Source organism: Pterocles gutturalis, unplaced genomic scaffold (genome assembly GCF_000699245.1).
Source record: "Pterocles gutturalis isolate BGI_N339 unplaced genomic scaffold, ASM69924v1 scaffold27865, whole genome shotgun sequence".
Classification (NCBI taxonomy): domain Eukaryota; kingdom Metazoa; phylum Chordata; class Aves; order Pterocliformes; family Pteroclidae; genus Pterocles; species Pterocles gutturalis.
In genome coordinates this window covers 9,080-34,112 of record NW_010141701.1, presented here as the reverse complement: position 1 = coordinate 34,112, position 25,033 = coordinate 9,080, and the positions used below count along the sequence as shown (strand labels likewise).

At 40.4% G+C, this 25,033-nt stretch overlaps 1 protein-coding gene across 1 annotated transcript; it reads left to right on the top strand.

Annotated features, from left to right (window-relative positions):
- ANKFY1 (ankyrin repeat and FYVE domain containing 1) lies at window positions 1–25,033 on the top strand (the record flags this gene model as incomplete). Its single annotated transcript, XM_010084125.1, has 24 exons — window positions 1–193; window positions 1,807–1,925; window positions 4,293–4,428; window positions 5,928–6,051; window positions 7,599–7,748; window positions 8,680–8,845; window positions 10,837–11,041; window positions 11,823–11,891; window positions 12,601–12,800; window positions 13,227–13,324; window positions 13,719–13,941; window positions 14,866–14,964; window positions 16,161–16,314; window positions 17,239–17,407; window positions 18,592–18,710; window positions 19,053–19,209; window positions 20,428–20,628; window positions 21,688–21,864; window positions 22,296–22,443; window positions 22,689–22,779; window positions 23,089–23,213; window positions 23,409–23,555; window positions 24,039–24,129; window positions 24,868–25,033. Coding segments are annotated over 24 exons (3,494 nt in total), but the record flags the coding sequence as incomplete, so codon positions are not given.

The following is a 25,033-nucleotide window of genomic DNA, read 5'->3' as shown; positions in this document are numbered from 1 at the left end:
AGGAGGTGGCCAAGCTGGAAAAGCACCTGATGCTTCTCCGCCAGGAGTATGTAAAGCTGCAGAAGAAACTAGCTGATACAGAAAGGAGATGCAACCTTCTGGCTGCCCAGGCTAACCAAGACAATGCCAGTGACACCTTCATCAGTCGACTTCTTGCCATTGTAGCGGAACTTTATCAGCAGGAGCAGTACAGGTAAGAAATCTCCCTTTGGGGAAAGGGCTGTTACAGGAACCTTTGATTTTATTGGCTACAGTAGGTACTAGTCTTAGGAAAATTCTTTCTCTACTGCCTGGTATGAATAGGATCCTCAGGTGCCATTGCGGTTGGAAGAGCATGCTAACGGCATGTAGCATATTGAATCAAGACTTGGATTCAAGAGCTCTAAGTAGAAATTCATCTCGCTCTGGCACTTAAGGCAAGTTTAAAGAAAACTGAACATTTTCACTGTCAACGGCAAAGCTCCCTTTGAACAGAAGTAATTTTGAACTGATCCATACTTAGTTGATGGCTTAATTACACAACGTATCTTCCAATAACTGGAAAGCCCTCCTTTCTTTGAGAGGATCTGTCCTTGAAACCAGTGCTGTGCTCCTGTTGTGTGTAAAGGAGAGGATCTGTCCTTGAAACCAGTGCTGTCCTCCTGTTGTGTTTAACAAGCCTGATTAAATTGGCTTGTCTGGTTGTGTGATGTAACAGGTCTTAGACAGTGATATATGTGACTCAGTGATGTGGATTGTATTGTATCTTTGAATCTCAACACAAAATTAGGCTTAATGGTTTCTTTTCCATAGGCACATTAAGGATCATCTTCAGTACTCTGGATCCCTTAACTGATTCAGTTCTAAGACCACAATGACACTTATCAATTTCTTTGCTGTTACTGGAAGCAATGTCAATATAACATAGGAGTTCAGTCATGTAAGGGGAAGGTTTTGATTAAAATTTCCTTCCCCTGACATCTCTCCATGAGCCTCCCTGAGAAAAGGCTCTGTGCCTGGCAAGAACTTATTATAGCATGCTGGAGAAAAGATCTGTTAGGTAGCAGATGTCAGAGCTGGATCACTTCATTTCTGTTTGGCTCTTAAGTTTTAAAGGCATAGAATAGTGGTCTAGTCATAAAAGGAGAAAGGAAGCAACTCTTAATGCAAGTTTTATTAAGTAACATGTCTGTATTTTGTACTTTGGTTTGTAGCAGTGCTTTGATTTAGAAAATGGTCTGGGAAATACACCTACACAGTCAGAACATCTGCAAGCTATGAGATTTAAAAATAAACAGGGCAGGTACTTTCTAACTACAAAGGATAACCTGGTATTAAAGGGGTCAGAATGAAATCAAAGTGTTCTTGACAGCTGGTCTCCTGGGAACTGGGGATTCTTGGAGCCTGCCTTGTGCTCAGACTGCTGTCAAACATCATTTGTTCTCTTGCTGGTCTTGCCTGAAACTGTTGGTGCTTCACTGACAGTATTAGAATGGACACTGCAATGTAAATACTTAAAGTTGTTGGATTTTCCTGTCCTCTCCAGTAGTTCCCTTTGAGTTTATTCTAAAAGGGTTTAAAAATAAAAAAAAACTCCAAACACTTTGAATACTAATGACTCATTGCATTTATCCCTATAAAAATTAAGAATTGTGCCATTTGGCAACACGTTCTATTTAACCAATTAAATGTGTTTTGATGTCTTGCACAACTTGAACCTAAATGTGGATACCAGAACACAGCTACTATGGAGATGCTGAATCCATGTGTATCTAAGCCCAGGGGAAGCCTGCATTATACATGTGTATGCTTTTTTTCTCTTATCAGTGATCTGAAGATAAAGGTTGGGGAAAAGCACATCAACGCTCACAAATTTGTCTTGGCGGCACGCAGTGATACTTGGAGCCTTGCCAGCCTTGCCTCAACAGAGGAGCTGGATCTGTCAGGTCAGTCGTTGCTGAGTGATACATGGTGCTTCCGGTGTCTTTAGGATGACTGATGAAAGGGCCAGTTGGGAAAAGGTTACTTGTGTGCATTCCAGACTACTACTGTACACAAAGTGGTGCTTAATCCATTAATGATGGAGTTCTGCCTCTCAAATGTGGCAGTACGCTTGTGAACTCGCTGCTAGTTAAATCAATAACCTACCTTCTTTCTCTTTAATGAACAGGGGTTGAGAATGGTGGCCTGTTTGTCTTTTCTAGAGTCAACTAAACATAATGAAAAACAAATCTAGATGGAGGAGCTTGACTTCTTCCTTTCTAAGGACAGGGCTTTTGGAGGTAGTGTGCATAATTTCTCTGAAGTGTGCCATGGAAATACATTGCTTCTTGTTAACATAGTGTGTGTGGGAAATGAATCCAAATACTGATATGTTATTAAAAAGTTATTTGCTTTGGCCCTTTAACTTTGCAAAATAGATGAGGAAGAGAAACGTTCTAGAAGTCTTCTACAAGACAGTGTTTTGTTCTGCTGTAGCTGTTTCTTGCATGTGCTTACACTGGGCAGTATTTCTGCAGATTCAACCTCTTGACAGGCTTTTCTTCTGTACTTAACAGTATAGAAGTCTTATACAATTAATTTGTGAGCAAGAAAAACAGGCATGAAGTTAAGCAGGTTTGCTGGCTGGCATGTTGAATATTAAGCATTAGCTTCACTTTCTGCACTTAATCTTATCATGAATCCTAAGTGCAGGCAAACTGGAAAGAAGCAAGTCACAGCAAGCTAGTTTTCTGAGGCAGTGTAGGCTTTCTTGCATAAGGATTTATGGCGCTTTCTACAGTCACAAGAAAACAGATGCCAGAGTTTTTAAATTGAGTGCTGTGCTAACAGAAGATTATTACCAAAAAGCTTTCATGTCAATTGTAGTTTTGTTGCAAGTGGCAGTCTGTAGTATTTCTAGCTCCACATTTAAGCTAGTCTGAGAGTCTCAAATGTAGCTGCAGTCTTGCATGTTTAACAGTGCAAACACTTCCTGTTATAGAATGATGCTTAAAATAAGTGCTTGTAAAGGATACTTTCCACTGTGTAAAATGGACTTTTTAAGTGGAAATTTGATAAATGGTCCAGGGATTAGGTTATGAAATAGTTGTAGCAAGTAACAAGCTGTTCCCTAAATCTGCAGTGGTTTTCTTAACAATGTTCTCCTAAGAACTTGCAAGTTAAGATTGCCTGAATCCTGACTTCAAAATACAGGCAGCAGTTAAAATTAAGTGTCTTCAGAGTTCATGTAATCTGCAGAATTTTCTGCTCTTTAAGAAGAGTAGAAAGAGATGAACACGGATTCTCTTGTTGGGAGGGAGAAAGGGAACTCTTATCTCCACTGAGGTAGAGCTGATATTACAGCTCAAGTAGGTTTTCTGATTACTTCAAGTTTGGCAAAAGATATTGCCTTACTAAAAACTCCTGTTTCTTAGGAGGCAGTCTACACGCTATGCCAAGTACTGTCTGGTGCTCTGCAGATAATCTGGGGCAGCACTCTGGGTAAAGGAGATGTTTTAGGATGGGTATTTCAGTGTCTTCAACATGTATGTCTTCATTTTAAAAGCAAACCAAACAGCTTAAGGGACTCATATTTTTCTAAATGAATGGCATTTTTTGTTGTAATTGGTCTGATCTTGTGTTGTGGAGTAATTCTCATCTATACCCTTGTAAGCAGGATTGTCACTAGGCTTCTGAGTAGGTGAGATATGCAAGTCCAATGGCTAGGGACCTATCTTGTGTCCTGTGGTTTAGGTTTCTGTTGTTCCTGCTGTGTGAAAACATCAGGCTTGTGATCAGTGTTGTAAACACCCCAAATCCAAACAGCTGCTTAAACAGACTCTTTTGCAGCTTTCCTAGAAATGCTTCCCAGCAGTTTTAAGTACTTTGTAGTCATTACCAGGGGCAAAGTACCTTGTTGGAACATGACAGTTCACAACAGAACTATAATATAAGAGGGAGGATTCTTAAATTGAGAAGGGGATTTGGGCTTGTCAAATGTGAATTTAGCCGTATGTGAGCATCACCGGCCCCTAAATAAGCAATATTTGCCTAGCAGATAGGAGATGTTACAGGACTCCCTGCACTGCATTCTGCACAGTGTTCCAATGGAAGAAAAGCTTTCCTGCTTGGTGCTAGCATTCTTACTAGTGTCACCTTCTTGCCAGTTTTGTCTCTGTTTTGACACTTTGATTGAACTAAGCAGCTACACTTTCAATGAGGCTGTCTCTTTTCATGGTAGCTGTGGCTTTAACAGTCAGAGGAATAGCAGCTTCTTGAATAGGTGATTGTTTTTCAGGTATTCTGTTAATCCCTGTTGCTCTCTGTACCAGATGCTGACCCAGAGGTAACCATGGCAATGCTGCGGTGGATCTACACGGATGAACTCGAACTAAGAGAAAATGATATCTTCTTGACAGAGCTCATGAAACTAGCTAATAGATTTCAGCTCCAGCTGCTTAGGGAAAGGTGAGTCTTGGTAAATACAGTGAATCTTCTTGAACTCTTCAGCCTTCTTTGAATAGCCCTAAGATGATAGCTGCTGGAAATTGGATAAAGCTTTTCTTTTTCAAAGTCTTGAGGTTTTCAATAATACAGCATGACATTCAGTTTGTCATAGGAAATGAAGCCTTGCACTACAGTTAAACTGTAGCAGTTTCTCATAGCTTTTATGTTTACTTTCCAGTTCCTCTCCCTGTCAAACTAATAACCCTAATTTGGCATTAAGAGGAAGCAGAGATCAGTGTATTAGTGACAGCTCTAGAGAGCTGCAAGAAAGGAATTGTTAAAAGAGAATGCTCGGAAGAGTCAATGACAAGTATCTTGCAGTATTAATGCCACAGGTGAAAACTTGTTAACTTAAATAGTTGTTCTGTGCATCTTGGGGCAACTTTTCATAAAGAAGGTTAATGTAACAGTACAGTGCTTTGCCATTTTGAAGAGATTATGACTAACACCATTCTAGTAAGGGCTAGGTTGTTATCTCAAATGTATAGAGTGTTCTAAATAACAACTTAGTGAGAAGCCTGGATGTACAAATTTAAACCTCTTCAAGTTTTGTAAGACAAAGTACTCTTTGTAATGATCTTTTGCCCAAGGGGTGTCTGGGGCTGTAGCAGTACGTAGCACTCTTAATCTGTGAGTTAATTGTGACTCAACGCAAGCAAACAGCTGCTGTCAATTCTTCTGAGCAAAGAAGTTGACGTCTGTAAGACCAATGCTAAAACTGCCTTCAAACTGTGTACCCACCAGAACTGTCTTCAGTTGTACTACCTACACGTCCCTCAGCTGTTGTCTATTCGTGGTAGTCTAGTGACAAGTCTACATACAGTATGCTGCTAGTAATTATTGGATGTACTGGTAGGTGTCTGCACCTGCAGACAAGTATTTCCATTTTTTTTGTCTTAATATCTGCTTGGAGATCACTGGCATGTTTAACTTTGTCTGCATTTCAAGATACTTGGATTTTCTTCCCATCAGCTCAAACTAATATCTTCACACCTACAAAGATTTGGTGGATCTGCTGTTAAGGCTTATCCCTTCTCTTTATGAAACAAATAGCTGTATTTGGCATGCCTCTTTCTAGCTTTGGTACAAAGGCTGTGTGTGATTACTGTAGTACTTGCAGAGTTATACATCTTCCTCACTTCCTAACAATGACTGAACTGCAGTTTGTTCCCTTGGGACAGCTAGGATGCCTGCCTTCACTTGCAGGCTCCTGCAGAGTGTGGTGTTATCATGGGACCTTAACTTTGGACTCTAATAGGAGTCTGCTCTTAGGGAAATTGTCTTACAGGGCTTCTGATTAAAGTACATTTGTGCTGTTTAGCCTTATAGTAAAGCAAAGCCAAGCCATTTTCTGCTGGCATCTAGGGAAAGGAGTATATAGGACCCTGTTACAGCATGGGAGAGTGATTACAGTAAAGCTGTTTCCTGATTACTGAACACTGGCTTTCCTATTTTGACAGATGTGAAAAAGGAGTTATGTCACTAGTTAATGTCAGGAACTGCATTCGTTTCTATCAGACTGCTGAGGAGCTGAATGCTGGCACTCTGCTGAACTATTGTGCTGAGATAATTGCTAGTCACTGGGTAAGTCCTGTCAGAAGAAAGCAAGAGGAAAATGTTTGTGGAGTGTAGGAACTTAATCAGAATCTTGCTTGACTTCCTGTACTGCCTGATCTTGGGTGTATCTCTTAGTATGCTAGCATTCAAGCATTCTAGTTGGGATGGTGATTATGTGGATTCCTGATAACTTTCAGTGACTAAGGTGAATTATTATGCTGACCCTTATATGTTTGCAAGGAGCAAGTGTTGATAAAAAGCTGTCAAATCTACCTGCCTTGCCCCTGGTGTGAGGTGAAGGGCTTTTTCTGAGGCAGGAGTGGCTTTTCCCTTCCCATCTGTCTGTTATATTTATAATATGTGCTTTTGATGCTGTGTATTATTCAGTATTCTCTACAATACTAATTCATAATTATGTTTGAAACAAAGCACATTAATTTAATGTGCTCCTTCTCTAAGATTTTTTTTGTTGTCTTTAGAGGTTGTGTTTGGTGTCTATCTTGGTGTGAATGTCTTGACTGTGAGGAAGTAGTTTATACCCTGAAGAGCTGTTCTGTTCATTGGAAATACTTCACTGTAAAAAGCATCTTCCTTTCCTAAACATGAGCCAAACCAAAGGGACTGTATTTGAATAAGCAAGAGGGTTGTTTATCAGATCTGGACTCTGAACTGTTCAGAAGCTCATCCATAGTTGGTCTCTGTCTGCAGGGATCACAAATCCCAGGCCTGCTTTTACTTCTAAAAATAATCCAGGGAAGACACAGTTTATCTTCTGTAATGGAGGGAGTGGCAAGGAGTATTGCAACTGACTTGGAAGTTTCATTTGCTCTGATCTGTTCTTTTGAGGAAAGTTTGATTAACTGTGTAATGGATTAGCCTTTAAGACTTGTCAATAGCAGACTAGTGCATGAAGATTTAACTTGTTCTAAATCTAAAAGGTATCATACAGATGTGGATGTTTCTTGTTTAGCTAATGCCAAAGCAGAGGGGAGTGCTTTGATCTGTGAATATACTAAAGCTTTGAACCTGCAGGTCAGACACTTTAACTTTTTCCTGCTTCTGGCTCCTAACTTTTGACACTGTGTTCTACCTGGAAATGAGGTTATTTCTGTTTAGTCTAATGAGCACTAACTCAAACAAGGTCTTCATACTTCTAAGTTTCTGTTTACTTTTATTCAGTTTTTCAAAGTTCTGTGCCGTTCTCAGTCTTCAATAGTTGTAGGAATTTTTGTCAGAAAACTCCAATCTGTGATGCAAGTCCAGATAGAGAATTAGTTTGGAGACTAGATGTTAATCTACTGTAATGTCTGGGTAAAATGCTCATTTTCCATGTCTGTAGGCAAAAGGGAAGAAAAACCTCACTAAATCTTGAAACTGAAGTGTAAGATGTATAACTTCCTGGGAGTTTTTCCCTAGACTTAGAAGGCTATCTTGGACTATTCTTGCTTCTTGGGATGTTATAAAAACAGAGTTTTTAACTGAACTTGTTTTGTGAACTTTAATTACATTGTGCAATGCCTTGTTTATAAATAAAATAGGGGTGTTGCTTACGCTTTTTCTTTTATTGCTTCTAGGATGACTTGCGTAAAGAAGACTTCAGTAGCATGAGTGCTCAGTTATTGTATAAAATGTTCAAGTCAAAGACAGAATATCCTTTGCATAAGGCTATTAAAGTTGAGAGAGAAGATGTAGTCTTTTTGTATCTTATTGAAATGGATTCACAGGTACAGTGAGACTGACTTGATCTGCCTTCTAGAATTTGATGTTTCAAATAACTAGTTTCTATCTACCAATCTGAACCTTGTAATTGATCTTTTGTCAGAAATTCTTATTTGCATGTTTATCATTACATACCTAGAAGTAGCTATGGCAGTGGAGGTCTAGCAGTAAAGGCTTCTGTCTTATGTCTATAAAGAATTATATTGATTCTATATGAATCACTTCTGAAAACTTCTTGCATGCAACAGATTGTATCTAATAAAATCCTATACTTGATATTGCTATGCACATTTCAAGTTGAATGGCATAATAGTCAATTTAGCTGCTTCATGGCAGTTCAGTAAGCATAATTTCTTTGAACAAATGCTTTTCCTCTTCTGCTGAATGTTTGAAGCAGCAGGTATTTGTGTTTGGATGAACACTCTAAACAACTAGTAAGTTGTTCCCCAACAAAGGGGAAGGAAGAATTCTTTAAGTATTAATTATCAATAATTACTCAAACAGTCGTTTAAGATGTCTCAAATCCTAATCGGAGGCTGGGACTGTAGCGGTACTTAGCACCCTTAGATGCTAATCCAGTGGGGATTTGAGGTATCTTAAAAGAAAATTGGATAATTCTTGCTAGTGCTATGTTGAATAAACCTATATAGGCAGCATCTTAAGAGTGTACAAGTATTGCTTCCTGTGAATTAAACAAGACTGCAAACAGAACTCCTGTTTTCTCATTGAACAGCCCTGTGGGTAGACTTGCAAGTGGTGACACTAGTTGTCGTCTTGTTTTCCTGTGTGAGATAATCTCACCTAAATGCAACACTAGCATTGTGCATTAGAGCTGAAGATCTAACATTGTGGTGGTTGGAACAGGCTGTTAAGATATCATGTTAGGCTGATGAACATACTTCTAGCTAATGTCAGTTGTCTGAATTTGTGTTGTAGCTCCCTGGGAAGCTCAATGAATTGGATCACAACGGAGATCTTGCTTTGGATCTAGCCCTAGCCCAAAGATTGGAGAGTATTGCAACTACACTGGTCAACTACAAGGCTGATGTAGATAGGGCAGACAAGAGAGGCTGGAGTCTACTGCATAAAGCCATCCAAAGAGGTGAGTAAATAGTGTATGAAGCCTTGCTAATTTGTAGTTGTTCCCAGTGTGGAAATATATTCCAAAGTCTATTCCTGTGTCACTTTGTAGCTGACACCTCAGTTAGAAAATTGTAGTCAAGGATGAACTTTGTCCTATTTCTTTTTTTAAACTTAAAACCAAACAAACTCTTATTTGGGATCTGAAAGCAAGACTGCTGGATGGTGAACTAAAGTTATGCTACATGACATCCAAAAGGAATCTAGTAAGAGTATTGTCTGCTAAAGAAAGATGTAAGGAAATACTGAGCATATTCTAATTTGACAACACAGTCTTTCTGATAAGTAGTTGAATCAAGCATGACAGTCTAGTCACAAATAAAGATGAAGCCTTTTTCTAGACCTGGGTTAATGCAGCATATATATATATATATCTATGCTTAACAGCAAGGGTCCTTGTTACTGGATGGTGGCTTCAGGGGAGGAAGAACTAGATGGAAGAAGATGAGGTTCAGGTTAAAGTGTTTCTCTGCCAGTCTGAATATCTTCAAAGCTTCAGTGAATAGTAGCATAGTTATCAGAGTGGAGTCTGAGTACAACTACATGATTATCTTGAGCTGTTCTCCACTTTAGAGTGGAAGATGCATCTTATGAGACCTGGAGCACAATAGGATCTGGTTGCTGTGGCCACAGTACTCTGAAGGCTTTGGAGAAGCAGCATCTTGGCCTATGGCCAAAGTCTGGTAAAAATCTGTAATGGGTGCCTCCTGTTATTAGTTGCCTGTAATGATAATCTTTGGCAGCTCTGTTCTAGCAAGCCAAGTGCAGCAGGAACCTTACTTGTGACTGGACCTCATGGGTAGTGTAGCGCTACAAATTAAAAGCGTAAGTTCATTCTTAACAGCAATCTCTTTTGGACTTGTGGAAGTTTAGGTTTTGTGAGCTCAAAATACAGCTCCTGACTTCTTCCTTTAATCTCCTGTGCATCTAAACAGGGTAATGGTGGTGTCTGATCTTGTGAATGAAACTTCAGCAGCAGGAGTAGGAGACGTTCTAGGCATGGGTTGGTGTTGTGATGGCTGCAGTCCTATAAAGCATTACAAAGATTGCAGCAGGCTGCTCTTAATGCTAGCATTTGTCCTCTAGTTCTAATGTCTGCTTTCAGTCTAAGCTAGAGCTCTGAGAATTAATGCTTGCTTTCCAGTAATTAATCACTGTTAACAATCACATGTTCTGGAAACAGAGCTAAAGCAAACTGTCTGAACTTGCCACATGATTCTTATTTGTTATGATCATTGGAGAGTTGGATGTCAGATGTGGAAATGAGAAAACGGGATTTTGGTTTTTCCTGGCAGAGATAACACAGCAGTCTATATTGCTTATACAGGCCAACGTCTGTCTTCTCCAGTCTTGCATTCAGGACAAGCAACTCCTGAATGTCTGTTCAAAATAGTCTTTGGAGTAAGAGGAATTAATATTATCCTGAAGTCAGTCTGCGTCTTGATGTTTCATGTACTGAAGTGGGCCTAGGTTCTGACTTCTGAGAAGCTCTCAAGAAGGAGGTCTTAGGAATGCCATGTGTGGTGGGTCCTAACTGCTGAAGCCCTTTCCCTGTATATAATGGGGCCTGAACTTCCAAGAGCAATGGCTGTGTTATTGCTTGTTTAGGTAGCAGTACTGAACAGATGAGGACTATATCCACACACTTTTGACCGATGCCCTTGGAATTGTACCTTTTGTTCAAAAACTACTTTTATGTTTAGTCTCACAATTTGTCCAATTGCCAGTATGTGAACTTGCCATGTGTAACCTCCCTCTTTCCAAGGGCTTGTTGTGAAATATTTTAATCCTGACTTTGCAGTGAAGTGTTCTTCAAGTTACCTATTGCTAAGGCATTTAAGAGCAGACACTTGTATTGGGACAGTATAGAGGGGAATCATGTGTATCCATGTTCTGGACTTGTATATAGGGTTCCACTGTATCCATAAATAACTTTATTTTATTTCCCGAAAGGAGATAAATTTGCTGCAAACTTTCTCATTAAAAATGGTGCCCGTGTGAATGCTGCTACATTGGGAGACCAGGAGACTCCTCTGCACCTTGTGGCATCGTACAGCCCCAAGAAGCATTTGCCAGATGTCATGGCAGAGATGGCACAGATAGCAGAGTCCCTCTTACAGGCGGGAGCCAATCCAAATATGCAAGACAACAAGGGAAGGTAAATACTGGGTGAAGTAAAGCCTGCTTCCAGTTGAACAGATAACACTGTAGTGATTAGATGCAGCCCACAAAGAACCTGCTCAGGTCTGTCAGCAAAGCACAGGTGATACTGGAAGCAGGAAAGGTGAATTTGTTAATTTGGTTTGAGACCTGTGGGTAGCACTCAAAGCAGAAAGCTGTGTGGGCTGAACGGTACACTGGTGTGACTAATTAGACATAGCCCAGCTGTAGAAAGCTGGGGTGAGCTGATTGTGTTAGAACATGTGGCACACAATTAATTTGCCTTTGTGGCAGACAAATTGCTGAACAGTAAAGCATGTGAACTAAGAGGACAAATAGCATTCCTGAAAGGTACTTCTCTTTGAAGCTGTCAGGAAAAATGAAATTACCGGAAAGAGCCAGCATCTGCAGTGTGTTTATCTGAGGTCTAGGGCCTGTAAACTGCTTTACAGGTTAGGTTGGGCTGGCAAACAAGTATGTAAAATGATATATAAGACTGGGCATATATCAGCTACTCAATTCTGATAGGTCAAGCTCTTGTGATTTTTTTTTTCTCCTTGAATGCTAGCTCTTACATTAGTGTAAAGAGTTGCTTACTACTAAATTAATTGGAATCATGTCTATTAAAAAGGTAGATTCTTTCAAGATGTGCTTTTGCCCTTCTGAAAGCAGAGACAAAAGTTAACCCCATAAATCTGTAGGGGCATGTTGGTGACCATGGACAAAATCTTCAGTGTCTCACTTATTACTAATGTAACTGTACTTTGCTCCCATTCCAGGACACCATTACATGTGTCAATCGTGGTCAGGAATGAACCTGTATTCAGTCAGCTTCTCCAGTGCAAACAGTAAGTCTCACTGGAATGCGAATTACACTGAGGTTACCTGGTACAGTGAAGATACAAGAACTGGTTTAACAACTCCAGTGCCTTTTTGCCTTATAATAAGGCTAGCAATAGGCTTGGGATGCAAAAGGGTAAAGGCTTTGCATAACTTGCAAAGATGCCAGAACAGTGCCAGAAGCCGAGTAAGTTTTTGCCCTACTGTAAAGAGGAAGCAAACTGCATGTCAGTGTTTTTCAGAGAGGGCTGGGTGAAATAATGTAGCGATAACTTCATTTGTAGTGGAGCTAGTAATAAGACTCTTAAAATGTCTGAATAAGTTCTTGAGTTCAACTTGGGTTCTGCTTAAGGCTAGTACAGGTGAATTAGGATGATGAAGCAGAATACTTCATTTGACTTAGTTTCTTTGTGTACAAGAACTGTAAATTCAACTGCAATGTACTCAAATAGAAAAGGATTTGCCTCTTTGTTACGTTCAGTGGGAGCCCAAATCTACCAGGCCCACATTTCTCTTAGGAGCAATGAGCTTAAACCTAGTAGTCACTGAAGGGTATTTTGCTTGTTTAAGAGTATTCACAAATTCTCTGAAGTAACTGGAGCTACGGTAGGGTTCTTGGCAAGCAGAAGTTGTCAGTGAGGTATTAGATATACTAGTACAGCTGTTCAGACACTTGAAACTTAAGCTGCATTGGGGACCATTAACTCTTATTTTTAGACTAGACTTAGAGCTGAAGGATCACGACGGAAGCACAGCTCTGTGGCTTGCAGTTCAGTATATCACTGTCTCATCGGATCAGTCTGTAAACCCTTTTGAGGATGCCCCTGTTGTAAATGGAACCTCATTTGATGAGAACAGTTTTGCAGCGAGGTTGATTCAACGAGGCAGCAATACAGATGCTCCGGACACAGTAACAGGTAAAACAGAGGTTTGTATTTCTGTGTAGGTGGAAGGCTTGTAAGTTAATTGCTTAACGCTAACTGTACTCTGGGGAGTTGAGTGAGGTTTCAACACCATTTGCTGCATAATAAATGATAGGTGGTGGTAGCTTTACCCAAAGCTTGGAACACTGGTCCCAAACTGAGCTTGACTTGCAGGACAAGTGACAGGAAATCTGGACTCCTTGCCAGGTCCCAATATCCTCTTTACAGTTTCAGAATGTGTAATTGCTTAATGGTAGTGCACATGGCAGTCCAGCATTGTAATGAGATCACTAGTTAGTATGATTTTTCCTTGTAACCTTCAAATTTTAATGTTATAAGGTGCCAGGGAAGGTGCTAGCACGCTTAGTATCAAAGTGTAGTTGAAATACCACTCTAACAGTGTTCATGGTTTTTCTTTAGGAAACTGCTTGCTTCAGAGGGCAGCTGGTGCAGGAAATGAGGCAGCGTCTCTCTTCCTAGCAACTCATGGAGCAAAAGTCAACCACCAAAACAAATGGGTAAAAGCAGAAACATATAGACTATAGTCTGAATGTTTCCTTGTTTCTCTTCAGAAATAAGATAACAGGGATTTCACTGCTAACCATAGCTTAAAGCAAGTTGGAACACCTGCTGAGCCTTCTGGAAGTTTTCAGATATTTACTAGTGATCAAACAACTTACATTCTCATGGCACTGTTATTGCAGCATCACCAGTTGTTAACATGCTTTTAACACTTCCTTCAGTGCCTGTTGTAATAAAGTCCTTAATACAGGCTAACTTATGTAGTTTGAAAGTCCTAAGGAGCTTCAACTACTAGGACATAAGCTCCACACCAGTACTTGTAGTTTAAAAGCTACTTCTCTTCTGGGTTTCATTTCTCAAGTGGTTAACCTAGTCCTCTGTTTTTTAAAGGGAGAAACACCACTGCATACAGCCTGTAGGCATGGCCTGGCAAACCTGACAGCAGAACTTCTGCAACAAGGAGCCAATCCAAACATCCAGACGGCAGAAGCAGTGCTTGTTCAGAAGGATACATCTTCTCCAACAGCAGAGAACGTTTATCTGCAAACTCCCCTTCACATGGCTATTGCTCACAATCACCCAGATGTGGTGTCAGTCATCTTGGAACAGAAAGGTAAGGTTTTTCCTGGTTCAGACTGTATTGATGCTACAGTGGATCAGCATGTCAAGATGGCATCTAAAATGTGTTTTGACAAACTACTAATAAAGCACGGCTAAACATAGTCTTAAACTCAAATCCTCTGCTTGTTAAGACGAGAAAACTGATTTGCCTGTAAATCTTTCTCAAGTCTCCATGGTAGGTAATGGACTTGAACACGTAGCCCCAGGTTGTATTCTGCCTGTGCAACTGAGATTCCTTTTCTATGTCAAAGCATTTGGTTCAGGTAAATGCTGGAATCAAATATGGATAAAGGCATATTTCATCTTTCTGTGGTGAGACTTCTGCCTCCCTCAGCTCTTTCAGTGAGGATTTTGTACAGAGTAATGCAAGTATTGTAGTAGAGTTGAGACTTGAATACTGAAATACTATCAGTTTATTAAATGCTACTAATTCAGCTCATCCTTTCTAGCAGCAGGAAGGGGGTTTGACAGCTGAAGCAAGGCCTGTTTTGTCTCCTGCCATAAGTGGGATTTAGAGGGAGGAGGTGAATTGGGGAGAGTATCGTCCATCTCAGGGAGCTGAGGAGGAGGAGTACTGCCACCATCTTGCAGTATAGCCTCCACTCTTCATTCTCAGAGCTTTGTATAGGCTGCTCCATTTGGAAATGGAAGTAGAAAAGGGGCAGGTTTAAGCCTCTTAGCTAGAAAGCTGAATTTTTTTTAGTATAAGTATAAAGATTAGGCAGTAGTGGCAATACTACCTGAATCCTAAGCAGTGTTACACTTGGGAAACTGAAGGCATCTTGCTCCCATCTTTTAAACTGACTGCTAAAGGAACAGCCTACTTCAAAATGTGACATTACTACTCCTGCAGCTTTCAGCGTGCAACTGTGGGTCGAGTACAAGAATGCTCTAATTCCTTATGCTTTTTTCCTAGCTAATGCTCTTCATGCTACCAACAACTTGCAAATTATTCCTGACTTTAGTCTAAAGGACTCAAGAGACCAGACAGTGCTGGGATTGGCTCTTTGGACAGGTATGTGTCTTCATAGCTTCTGTATCTTTGTAAATTCTCATTTTGTTTTGATGTGGTAAGATTTTAAAGATAAAACAGCAGGTGTGTGTTCATGTCCTGGCTTGTGCTGCTAGCAAGAGACTCTCAATGAGAGCTTTAGATGATTCTTCACTTGTGAAACTGAATGTTCACATCTGACTTACCAATAGATTTCTAGCCCTACAGCTTCCCTTGTTCACTGCCAGGTAGGCTGAAGCCTCTTGCCCACAACTGTACTTGCTGTTCTGTGGAATTGTTCCACTGTGAATTCACGGGTAGTTTTAATATCAGATCCCCATATTGTCTGTTCAGGGTTAACTCTGTTCTAGATCCTGGTTAATACTGTAATGTTGACCTTCACAAAGGAAAGGTAAGCTACTCTTCAGTAGCAATTAAGGGGAATGGAACTTGAAATACTGATTCAGAAGATGCTTTCTTGTCTGAAACATGGAGAGGAGTGATTTGGGGAAAACTAGATATTCTTGTTTGCAGCCAAGTGACATTTCAAAAGTATCAGGGCATTGTCAAAAGAGGTGGTGTGGTCACTACTGAATCAATTTACCTATGGTCCTACTGAGCTGGAAACAGCAGCTGTATGGGGGATGGCTAGTCATAGTTAAGAGGCAGAATGCTTAGTGGTGTTGCTCTGTCCAGGAGTGCTAGGTCATCCATATATGACAGACATCTTTACTCTCCAGGCTTTTCGCTTTGTAGCTTTCTCTCTACCATTGCTCTTACCTGCTTCTGAGATAAAGGAGGAGGAACTAAGCCAAACAAGGAATAGGTTATGAATGTAATACCAAAGTTAATATGTTTGGACAAAAGCCTGAAGTGATAGGAAGGATTAGGCTAGATATGGTTAGTGAGGACTCTGCTACATGTAGGTTCGCAGAACTAATGGCGAAGCTCTGTTGTATGCTGGACAATATCTTGTGTCTTTAAGCAAGACCAAAAGGGCTTGGTAATCAATATTCAATAAGTCTGTAAATGAATATTCAAGCTGGGTAGAGTCAGGAGTTGGTTTAGCTCATGTGTGTAAATTTTAATAGGCTCTAGCATTGATTCTGTGTATCTCCTGATGTAATTACTGAAAATTAATAAAGGTTCAGGCTTTTAATGTTCAGTGTGTCTCTTTTGTAGAACTGGAGGTGAAATACTAACGAGCTTTAACTCTTCAGGCATGCACACAATAGCAGCTCAGCTGCTTGGGTCTGGAGCATCCATCAATGACACAATGTCAGACGGACAGACTCTGCTGCATATGGCGATACAGAGACAAGACAGTAAGAGTGCGCTCTTTCTCCTGGAACATCAGGCAGATATAAATGTCAGGTAATGTCCGGTTGAGTCTTGTATCAGTTAAGATCTGTATTTAGGAGTGGGTAGTGGTGACTGCCTTTATATAATGGCTTGAAGTTGATTTCAGATCATGATCTGTGCATAGTTACGCATTTGGTGCTTTTTATGGCACTAGTTATGGTTGAGGGATTACAGATATGAACTTGGACCTATATGTAGGTCCATTGGTCAGTGCCTCTTGAGGCTGCAGAGGGAGGTGCTACTTGATTCTGGGTAGAACAGAATCCTCTGTAACAGACTCTCAGTCCTAGGCACCTGGAACTTTTGTAGCTTCATTTATGTGCCACCTTGTTGAACCTGCATGTCTTCTACCTTCTAAAGTAGATGTAGCTCCAGCAACAAGGTTCTGATAGAACTTGCCTCTTGAGTATCTCCCAGTCAAGTTGATATTAGGCTGAACAAAACATTTTCCTATGTGCATGACTGACAGGCTGTCTTTCAATGTAGGCGAGCTATGCCATAGTGAATGTCATGGGTACAAACTGCCTAATGCTGCTCTTCTAACTTCAGTTTGTAACAGTTGGTATTTCTGAGTATTGCTTGAGGTGTTAACCATAGTGCAGACAAAGCTGTTAGCTTCTGTGGCAGTAGGCTTGCTCTGAAGGAACTCTCTTCAGATAATGGCTACACTTAAGGAAATGAGTGTCTCTGAGCTAAGAATGATAACATGCTTTTCAAACCTCAGAAATCTGTCACTTGCTACTAAAGGTGAGGGAAAAGTAAACAACATAGCTGTGATGAAAAAACAACATGGTGCATTTGCTTGGCTGTAGGGATGTGATCTTACCACAGCAAATACATCAGGAGATAATTCTTGGCTTTGCCAATAAACTACTGTAACGTGAGGCCTGATTTTGTAATGCAGTAGTAACACACTTCAAACTGTACCTATTACAGAACACAGGATGGAGAGACGGCCTTACAGCTAGCCATAAAAAACCAGCTCCCTCTTGTGGTTGATGCTATTTGTACCAGGGGAGCTGACATGTCTGTGCCAGATGAAAAAGGAAATCCTCCTCTATGGCTTGCCTTAGAAAATAATCTGGAAGATATTGCATCAACTCTGGTAAGACTGTCACTCGACTTAATTTAGTCTCACTTTTGTGCATTTTGCTTGCGACAAAGGGCTCATCAACAAAAACAAACTCAATGCATGGAAAAAAAAGTAGTCCTGTACCACTAACTTCTAAGAGGTTTTTCTTCACTAGAACTTCCTTATTTTTGTTGGGAAATCTTTTACAAACATTGTAGCGTGCATGGCCAAATATCTTGCAGCCACAGTAATAAAAATCTAGAACATGCTATCTGGATTCCTGATTCTGTAAAGAATAAGGATCTGCTAAAACCATCAGTCTGTAGCATACCAGACTTGTGTAATGATAGGCTTCCTGAAAAAACTTAACACCCATATGTGTTCTTTAGAGCATGTGCTGGTTTTATTGCACCTTCAAGTTCCATCAAGAAGGCCTTCAAAGACTTACATTGACTTCTAAGACTATTTACTTTCAGGCATAGGTGATCCAGCAGGAGACTTCTTAGGAGACATAAGCAGACCTCCTTTACTTGCAAGCTTTGTCTCTACCCAGTTATTGTCTGGTAGAGACAACTATTTAAAAGATGTGCTGATAACCTGAGAAATGCATCTTGTAACTGTACTTGACCACTTATGCTGGTATTGGATAAGAATCTTTATGGAGTCAGCACTGAAACTACTTGCGTACAAACTTCGTAAAGAGTTTGTAAGGTGGAGTGGAACAAGTTTTATTTAAGTGCCACATTGCTTGAGTAAGTAGGTCTGTAGCAGAAGAATACAAACACCAGTTTTTTGCAGGCACTGTATTTCTATCTCTGTTTAGCTGAATGTTTTACTTGCTTTCCTATAAGCAAGTAAATGGGCCAGACCTTCAAAGGCAGTGACTGCTGGTGCTACTTAACTTGCTTCAGGTGCTTGTCGTTGCTGAAAGCAAGGTAACTGTTACCCAAAAGGCCTATTCAGAGTATGAGTGAGTATCTGAATTGTTAGTAAACACTACCTAATGAAATGTTGCATAGTAGACCAATAAAATATTGGTCCGGAAGACATTAAAGTAGCTTCCTGAATTTCAGTGGCTGTCCAAAGAATAGATAAGGCATCTCAAATTTTATCTCTAAGGGATAATGTTTGAGAAGCATTAGTCAATGACTATATAAAGTAGGAGCCTGCTGGAGACGTAAAGAAACTTCATCGCCTCACTGTGCTTCTCCTTCCAGGTTAGGCATGGCTGTGATTCAACCTGTTGGGGGTCAGGACCAAGTGGCTGCTTACAAACACTTCTTCATAGAGCTATTGATGAAAACAGTGAACAAATAGCATGCTTTCTTATTCGCAGGTCAGACCCCTTCTAAAATCCAAACCTTCTAATGTACATGTACATATTTTCCTGGCATAAGTTAATTGAATGCTGTTTTGAGCCAGTAACAGATATATACTTCATGAGACTTTTGGTGGGTGGATGGCACTTACGGAAGTCTGACTAATCTTAAAGACACATTGTTATCCAATTATAGCATCGTGTTCTTGATGACAAGAGTCAAACTAAAACCAGGAACTTGTGCTTATGTAGAATGTGTCAGCACTTGCTGGATCAGCTCTTGCAAACTTCTTTCTGACCTTTGGAGCAGTTTAAATCTGGATTAAATGTAGTAAATTGACTGTATTGTGCTTGGTTTAGTGGTTGTGATGTGAATAGTCCCAGAAAGCCAGGTCCAAATGGAGAAGGAGAAGAGGAAGCTCATGATGGACAGACACCCCTGCACCTGGCAGCCTGCTGGGGACTAGAAGAGGTGATCCAGTGCCTTTTGGAGTTTGGTGCCAATGTCAATGCTCAGGTGTGTAGAGAAATTGTGTGCAGTTTCTTTGGAGTTGATTCTTTGCCTCTAATGTAGTGAAAACAAACTTCTCTCTCAGCTGCATATTTTGTTTGATAGGAAAAAGAAGATCCTTCCCTGTTATGGCTGAGCCAGTGTGGTGACTGGCTGCAGTTCTATGTGGTTATCTGCCTGTATGATGGGTTAATTCAGGAAGCTATACTGAAGGAAAGTAATGATACAGAAAACTTCTTGCAGTGTTAGTTTTCTGATGTAATGTTTGGAATTCAACTCCTCTGTCTTTAGTGCAACTTCAAGGCAGGAGCAGGGCTGTATTCTGCTGCAATTAATCATTAGATCAGCTATTATATAAAACCACAGAATACTCTACTTTGTGTTTGGGAAGTGTCTTCAGTTACTGAGTTAACTGAGGTGATGTAACTGAGTTGCAGTAACTGATTTTTGATTACACAGTAATCTTCAAACAGAAGCTTGGCATACAGCTACAGAAGAAATTAATGCATAACATTTCTTGGTCCTGATGCTATTGAAAATGACTTCAAAATGAATGACAGCACACATAGTTATCAAGCAGCCATGGCTGTAAACTGCTGCCAGGTGAAGAAAACAGTATATTAAAGTCTAGCAAATGCAGATAAATTGTTTGCATAACAAACATGCCTGATGCTGTTATATTTTCAATGAGGGAGCTTCCAAGTGTTTAGTTTCAAGAAAGCTTAGCTCTAGTGCCTGAGACTTAAGCTAGGGAAATATCTGTAGTGCTGAATCTATGGAAATGGTACTTCAGGTTCATATATTGTAGTCCATACATCATTCTTTCAGATAAAAATTGATTTCTACAGATTGTTAATACTATAAAGTATAAACATCAAATGCCTCAAACTACTTAGTTTGAAAGCATTCTCTTGGAATGCTTGGCTAGGGTCTTGAATGCCCATTTCTGTCCTGAAAGTGTCTGACTACATGGGAAATGTTACTCTGAACTACTTAAATGGCTATATGGCACAGGACTGAGGTCAATGTATTTGGAGAAACAAATGCCAATGTGCTTCACTTACACTGTGGATCTGAGCTCCCACTGCAGCTGCTGGGTGTCCCAGCCAAATGCAGATGGGTATGTCACAGAACTAAACTAAGAAGCTGCTGCTGCTTTTCAGAGTTAGGGAAGGATTGTGTATTATTGAATCTTCATATAACAAACTTCTGGTTTCCTTCTAGGATGCAGAAGGAAGAACTCCAATCCATGTTGCTATTAGCAACCAGCATAATGTTATCATTCAGCTTATGATTTCACATCCAGATATTAAGTTAAATGTACGTGACAGGCAAGGAATGACTCCCTTTGCATGTGCTATGACGTATAAAAATAACAAAGCAGCTGAAGCAATTTTGAAGAGGGAACCAGGAGCTGCTGAACAGGTAAGCTGGGAGCATTTGAAGCATGCTGGTCTTCCTGCACTAGTCTGTGGTAACAGGTGTTCCACACAAATTCTGCTTTATCTTTTTGTGGCTTTACATGTGATGATATTTGACAGATGTCAGTCTTCTGTAGCAGGATGTATTAGGAAGCTGTAGGTGTGTATGTGCGAGTAAGAACATCAAGGGATAGTGTCTCATCAGACCTTATCTCATCTTGTCAGTACTAAATTGAGGATCAGGCATACATGTATAGAAGGAGAAAGGTCTGATTCTACTCTTGTCTTGTGCTGGACTAGTATGGAAATAACCTATTACCTAGCTTCCCTAAAGCTTTCCAAAATAGAAACCCTGACCTAAAATAACTGAATAATAAATGTTATGCTGCACTGCTGAACTACAAAACCTCCAACTGTATCTTCAGGCTTCTGGTGTGTGACATGTCAGGCAGCTATGCATCATTCTTTCTCCCCTGTGTAAGTTTAATTATTAGTAAAGTATTTGAGTGCTTAGTGAGTTCTTGTGATATCTAAAATGTGACTACAAATACAGCTGGTTCTGAATATGCTTGAACATCAGCTTCAAGGCACAGATGAACAACAACTTGCACTTGGTATCAAGCCAAAAAAGAAAGACACTTTGCATCATTGTGGCAGGATTGCATGTTGCTTGCTTTTCAGGCATTAATTGGCATATTGACTACCGTTTGTTTCAGGTAACTGAGTTAATTAATTGCTGCTTGGTTCTTACTACAATAGCTGTTAACCTTTTGTCTGTCATGCTCTGCAGTGTGTGCTTAAGAAATAACAAGGTTATAAAGTAGAAAAAGTAGTCTGAAGCAGACTAGAGTGAGCAGCTGCAGCTGATAATTTCTCAGTTCAGTTTATTTGATAATCCCATCTACCAAACCAGTCTAATGTCAAGCAGTGAAAGGAACAAGGCTTTACAGGTCACCTCAAGTAGAGGGAGCGAGTATCTCTTGGTGAAAAATGTCCTACTACGTAACAATTTGCTGTTCTACAGAAATAATGGATTTCATTTCACATGCCCTTTCTGCCACAGGTTGATAATAAAGGTCGGAATTTCCTCCATGTAGCTGTTCAGAACTCTGACATTGAGAGTGTGCTGTTCTTGATAAGTGTGCAGGCTAATGTAAACTCTCGGGTCCAGGATGCCTCCAAACTAACACCTCTCCACCTGGCCGTACAAGCTGGCTCAGAGATCATTGTGCGTAATCTGGTATGTACTGGAGAGTCATTTTTCCCCGCTTAAAAATGCACATTCTGCCTTAATGCACATTGCCTGTAGGCTGGAGAAATCAGCAGAAGGTGACACCACTTTTTCTGGAACAGAACTCAGACTCGCATAAAGTTCCTATAGCTTGTACTGTTAGCTGAGCTGCATCAGTGGCCGTCATATAAGCACGTTTGATTTCAGCAATCACTAGGTAGCATGCCTCACTTTAAAGGAAGAACCAAACCATGCACTTTCTGCAGATTTGAACATGAACACAAGTTGCAGCAGCTCAGTAATGATAGCATTTTATATGTGCTGGAGGCCTGGAAGTATCTCTGTACAGTGGAGTCTTGTGTGCTTCATTCACAGAAATAAACTGTTGGCTAATAGCCCTGAAAACAACTTTGAACATATTCCTTCTTGCATCTTGACAGCTGCTTGCAGGTGCCCAGGTGAATGAACTGACTAAGCATCGTCAGACTGCTCTTCACTTAGCAGCCCAGCAAGATTTGCCCACAATTTGTTCTGTTCTTCTGGAGAATGGAGTAGACTTTGCAGCTGTAGATGAAAATGGAAATAATGGTAAACTTCAGTTATACAAGTAGATGTAAACACTTCAGTAGGTCTGTTAATGGTATCTCCTGGCAGTAGAGATAACCCCCTGAATGGGCTCCCCCTTCAAAGGTGGAAAAAAAAGTCAAACCAAAGCTGGTGGAAGGAGTTTTGGAGAGGGAACTGTGGGGGAAGTGGTGCTTAATTTTATCAGGCTGTAATTATTGCTGACATTAACTACTTCAGATGCTTGAAGCTTCTCTTTTACTTTTCAGCTCTTCATCTGGCAGTGATGCATGGCCGTCTAAACAATATCCGGGTCCTCCTCACAGAGTGCAATGTAGATGCGGAAGCCTTTAATATTAGGTAATTAGTATAGAACAACAATCTATTTTAAAATGTGTGCTGGTATGACTAGATTAAAAAAACCCAAAGATTTGGCTTTAGTATAGTATTAGTATTTTGACACTAATTTTACAGTGAAGTGTGGAGAGAATGCTAAATTGTGTGGAAATTATGTATACCAACAAAGGAGGTTAAAGTAGGCAATTGTGTTACGAAGTGCTGTGTTATATCGGTGTAGGATTGTTTAAGTCTGGACCAAACTTGAAGAGTTGGATGAGTAAGTGTAGTAGCAAGCAGACTTTGATCAGAAGAACAATCTCTTTTCCCCAGAGGCCAGTCACCGATGCATGTTTTGGGACAATACGGGAAAGACAATGCAGCAGCTATCTGTGACCTGTTCTTGGAGTGTATGCCAGAATATCCTCTTGATAAACCTGATGCTGAAGGGAACACAGGTCGGTGAGACTGAACAGCTATTACATTTGAAAGTCATTCCAGTCATGTTAAAGGCTTGTCATTGTTAAAGCTGGAATAACTGACAGTATTGTGTTAACTATAGTAAGATGCAAACATGACATGGAAATTTAACTACTCTGGACTGAGTGTAACACAAGACCTGTCACTCTTGAAGTCTGGCTTTTGTTTTTCAGTGCTCCTGTTGGCTTACATGAAGGGCAATGCTAACTTGTGTCGTGCAATAGTGAGAGCTGGGGCTCGTCTTGGAGTTAACAATAATCAAGGAGTCAATATTTTCAACTACCAAGTTGCTACAAAACAACTTCTCTTTAGACTGCTGGGTAAGTACTACATGCTGCAGTTGGAAAGTGTTTTTAGCTTATGGTTCTGAGATACTTCTCTGGAGGAAAGAACTCCAGACACCTGATTTAGATGACAGTAATTCCAGAGGGGCTGAGCTTCTGCCTTAAATGGGGGGTAGAAATACCAATTTTTCTCCTGATCAACTGGAAAGTTTTACAATGCAGAACAGTCAAATATTACTTTTTCTGAAAGGGTAGATGTGGAGACTCCTGAGTGATGTCATAGTTTAATATAGCTTGAAAGCTAGATACTGCTTTCTAACTTCTGCAGTATAGTTGCTGTGGATAATATATAGTTGCTTTTATCAACATCCCATTTTCTACAAACAAGACTGCAGCTACTGCAGAAGTAGTTAAATCAATTATGCTGCATGCAACCTAAAACCTAAAGCCTCCTTAACGTTACAGCGTACTCAGGAGGTGTCTGAGCCTGTTTTGACTTTACATTTTTGCCTCTAACAGATATGCTGACAAAAGAACCTCCCTGGTGTGATGGCTCCAACTGCTATGAATGCACTGCCAAATTTGGAGTCACGACAAGAAAGCATCACTGGTAATGTGACACATCCTGCTGTGCTTACAAGGAGACTGATTCCTCTTCCAAATGTAGCTAGGCTTGTTCCTTCTGGTGGTTTAGGAAACCTCCATGTTAATGTAGGTGCATCATCAGTAATCCAGCTGAAACAGTCCACCTTGTCCTACATCAGGAACTTGTGGTCTGATGCAGTTTGTGCACTTAATATTCTGACTTCTTGGAAATGAGAAATCATGTCCAAGTTCCAATAGTGAAATGGAGGATGTTGATGCCTGCTTTAAGTGGTGGGGCTGACTTGCTCTGAAAAAGGTGACAGATTTGGGCAACTGCTGCCAGCTTAGATTAGGGGTGCTGTTTGTAATGTGGAAATGACCAAAGATGCTGACATGAGTTGCTCTTGTGGAGACATGGGTTGCCTTTTCTTAGCTAGTACAAACTTCTACAAAACGTGCTGGGTTAGGTGGAAGTTTAGCTAAGACTTTTCTTTTAGCACAGGTAAGAGTGCCCAGTGTTCCAGAGAAACTGCACATCCATCAGTTGAAGGAGTACTAAGTGACTGACTAGTATAGAAGCAGCATGGGGTTTTTTGGCATTAGTATCCAGCTATTACAAGAGAGATAGATACAAGAAAAATGTAGCATTTCAGTTGCTACTGAACTTTTTTAGTGATGCTATCATTGAAGAATATCAAACAGTAAAATCCTGGTGTTCACTGTGAGTGAACTCACTTTTCTCCCACCCCTCTTCTGTCAACAGCCGACACTGTGGACGCCTGCTCTGCCATAAGTGCTCAACAAAGGAGATTCCTATCATAAAATTTGATCTGAACAAGCCAGTACGAGTTTGCAACATCTGCTTTGATGTCCTTACTCTGGGAGGAGTCTCCTAGTATGCTATGGAAGTAAAGGGATTCCCAGTCAGT